The sequence below is a fragment of the Cicer arietinum genome, unplaced genomic scaffold, assembly GCF_000331145.2.
Source record: "Cicer arietinum cultivar CDC Frontier isolate Library 1 unplaced genomic scaffold, Cicar.CDCFrontier_v2.0 Ca_scaffold_6324_v2.0, whole genome shotgun sequence".
NCBI classification, from domain to species: domain Eukaryota; kingdom Viridiplantae; phylum Streptophyta; class Magnoliopsida; order Fabales; family Fabaceae; genus Cicer; species Cicer arietinum.
The window spans coordinates 5937-8405 of record NW_027339971.1 but is presented as its reverse complement, the minus strand read 5'-3'; the positions used below and the strand labels follow the sequence as shown (position 1 = coordinate 8405).

Genomic DNA, 2469 nt, shown 5'->3' with positions numbered 1-2469 from the left:
ATATTTTAAATATTATAAATTAACAAAAAAAAAATTAAATAAGTAATGAAATTGTTTTATATTTAAAACTATCGATTGACACTACTAAATAAGCAATTTGATTTTAAAACAAAAATCATGAGTAACTAAATAATTATATTTTATTTGTTAGAATAAAATTAAAGATATGGTATATATTATATGTAAATGATAGAAATACCCTTGTAAACAAATTATATTTATTTTAAAATTTCAATTAATTTTCATATTTTTATAATTTGGAATACTAATTTATTAAATTATATAAAAAGACAAAACTATCTTTGTGATAAAATCATAAACATTTTTTAAATTAATTATTAATATTTCATTTTTAAATTTTAGATCAAATTCTACTAATTATTTTTATACTTATATTTGATTATATTTACATTTTTATATTTCATATTATATTTTTATAAATTGTTTTTATATTTTATTATATTTTAAATTTATATTTTAAATTATATCTTATAAGAGTAGTTGAGTAAATTACTTTCTTATCATATCCTGTTAGTTTCTAATTAGTTTCTAATCCAGTTCATATTTAGGATAAAAATTTCAACTAGAGAGATAAGATAGAAAATAATTATGGATTAACTTATCACGTCTTATTGATTATTTAAACATTGAATTTATGATATGATAACTTATTTATATCTTATTTTTTATCCTATCTATTAAACGGATTGTTAATATTTCGATGTTTCTAAACAATTAGAGTTCCATAAAAAAACATAATCTTTTTAGTTGCGTATATCTAAAGTGTACGTGGAAAAAAAACCTCTCTAATTATAAAAGTGAGAATATTTTATTGTTTAATTTCCCCCATATTTTAATACAAAAATCTTATTAACTTTAGTTTTTCGGTTGTTTTTATTTGTTATTTTAAAAGAAATGTTTTTTTTTTGTTTGAATTTTTTGTAAAATAAAATAAAATGAGTGTTTTGAGTAGATAGTGGAGTAAGGTATAACTAAGGGGATGAGATTTCACTTCACGATACACCCACCTAAAAATGGAAGTTAATGTTTTGGGCTGAAAATTAACACACACAAAAATCGTAGAACTAAGAAGATTTAATAGATTAAATACAAATACAAAATAAATTAAAGGACTAGATATAAATATATGTAATAATTTATAATAAAAATATATATATTAAATTTAGCTATTTTCTTATCATTATTAGCAAAGGCCCAAAATGAAGGTTGGCCCAATAAGAAAACCCTAAAACAATGTTCTACCGAGCCATTCCTACCGTTGATTTCATTTTCTGACTAGAAAAAGGTTTAACAAACAAGGCACGGATTATTCCAAGAAGCGCGTTCAAGAATCGAAACACAACAACACAAAGTAAAGAAGCAAAGTGACAATGGCTGGTGCAGAAGAAGAAAGCGCAGTGAAGGAGCCTTTGGATCTCATAAGACTCAGTCTCGACGAACGTATCTACGTTAAACTCCGTTCTGATCGAGAACTTCGTGGCAAGCTTCACGTAGTTTTCCTCAATTCTCTTTTTTTCTCATATTAAATTTTTTCTGTTTTTTTTTTCTCATTTTTTTTGTGTGTGCTTGATTTCAATTTGAATTTCAATTTGCAGGCTTATGATCAGCATCTTAATATGATTCTTGGTGATGTTGAAGAAATTGTTACCACTGTTGAAATTGATGATGAAACATATGAAGAAATTGTTAGGGTAAGTCATAATTAGAAAAACCTAAATGGTAGAACTGTGAATAATTGCTGCAAAAATTGAATAATTGTGTATTACTTTATTAATAATAAGCATTGTTGAGGGTAGTATCTGTGATTACCTTCTCTAGTTTGGTAAATGACGGCTATAGTTTTTAAGGTGTTTTAAGGCTTTGATTGGGAGTTCACAGCGATAGAACTTAAAATCCACTCAATATGTGGAATTCAAAAAAAATTAATCGGGGAAAGGGATTTAGACATTTAGCTAATTCTCCAAATCATTTCCCTCGATTTAAGGCTCTGATTAAGAGTTAGAATCTGTTTGGATTGACTTATTTGGGCTTATCTTCTTGCATAAACACTTGTTAGGTTGTTTGTGAGAGCTTTATGGAAACAACTTATGACATGTTTATTAGTTGTTTTCAGCTTATTTTCATAAAATTTGCAAAATAGCTTATGAAGACAACTTATAACAAACACTTTTATTGGTTACACCCTTTATTCTTCTAGTTACACCCAAATAGGCTATGTGAGCTCAGTTCACGTAGTATACGCGAGTTCATGTAAGTATCCTATTTGGGTGTAACTAGAAAAAACAGGGGTGTGACTAGCATATGTGTATAACAAATATGAAAATAGTTTGACTTTATTTTATCCTTCATTATAGAAATAGCTTATATATAAATACTTATCTGATAACTGCATATGTCATAAACACTCAATTAAGCTGTGTACTCAAACAAGGCCATAGGAGGGAAAGA

The 2469-nt window shown here is 26.0% G+C and overlaps 1 protein-coding gene across 1 annotated transcript in view; it reads left to right on the top strand.

Annotated features, from left to right (window-relative positions):
• The first annotated feature begins 1313 nt into the window (after window positions 1-1313).
• Window positions 1314-2469, top strand: part of LOC101510224 (sm-like protein LSM3A) — a 2356-nt gene continuing 1200 nt past the window's right edge. The window contains 2 exon segments of the mRNA NM_001364955.1: window positions 1314-1511; window positions 1617-1712. Of these exon segments, the coding sequence (NP_001351884.1) occupies window positions 1392-1511; window positions 1617-1712 (216 nt within the window). The 5' untranslated portion in view covers window positions 1314-1391.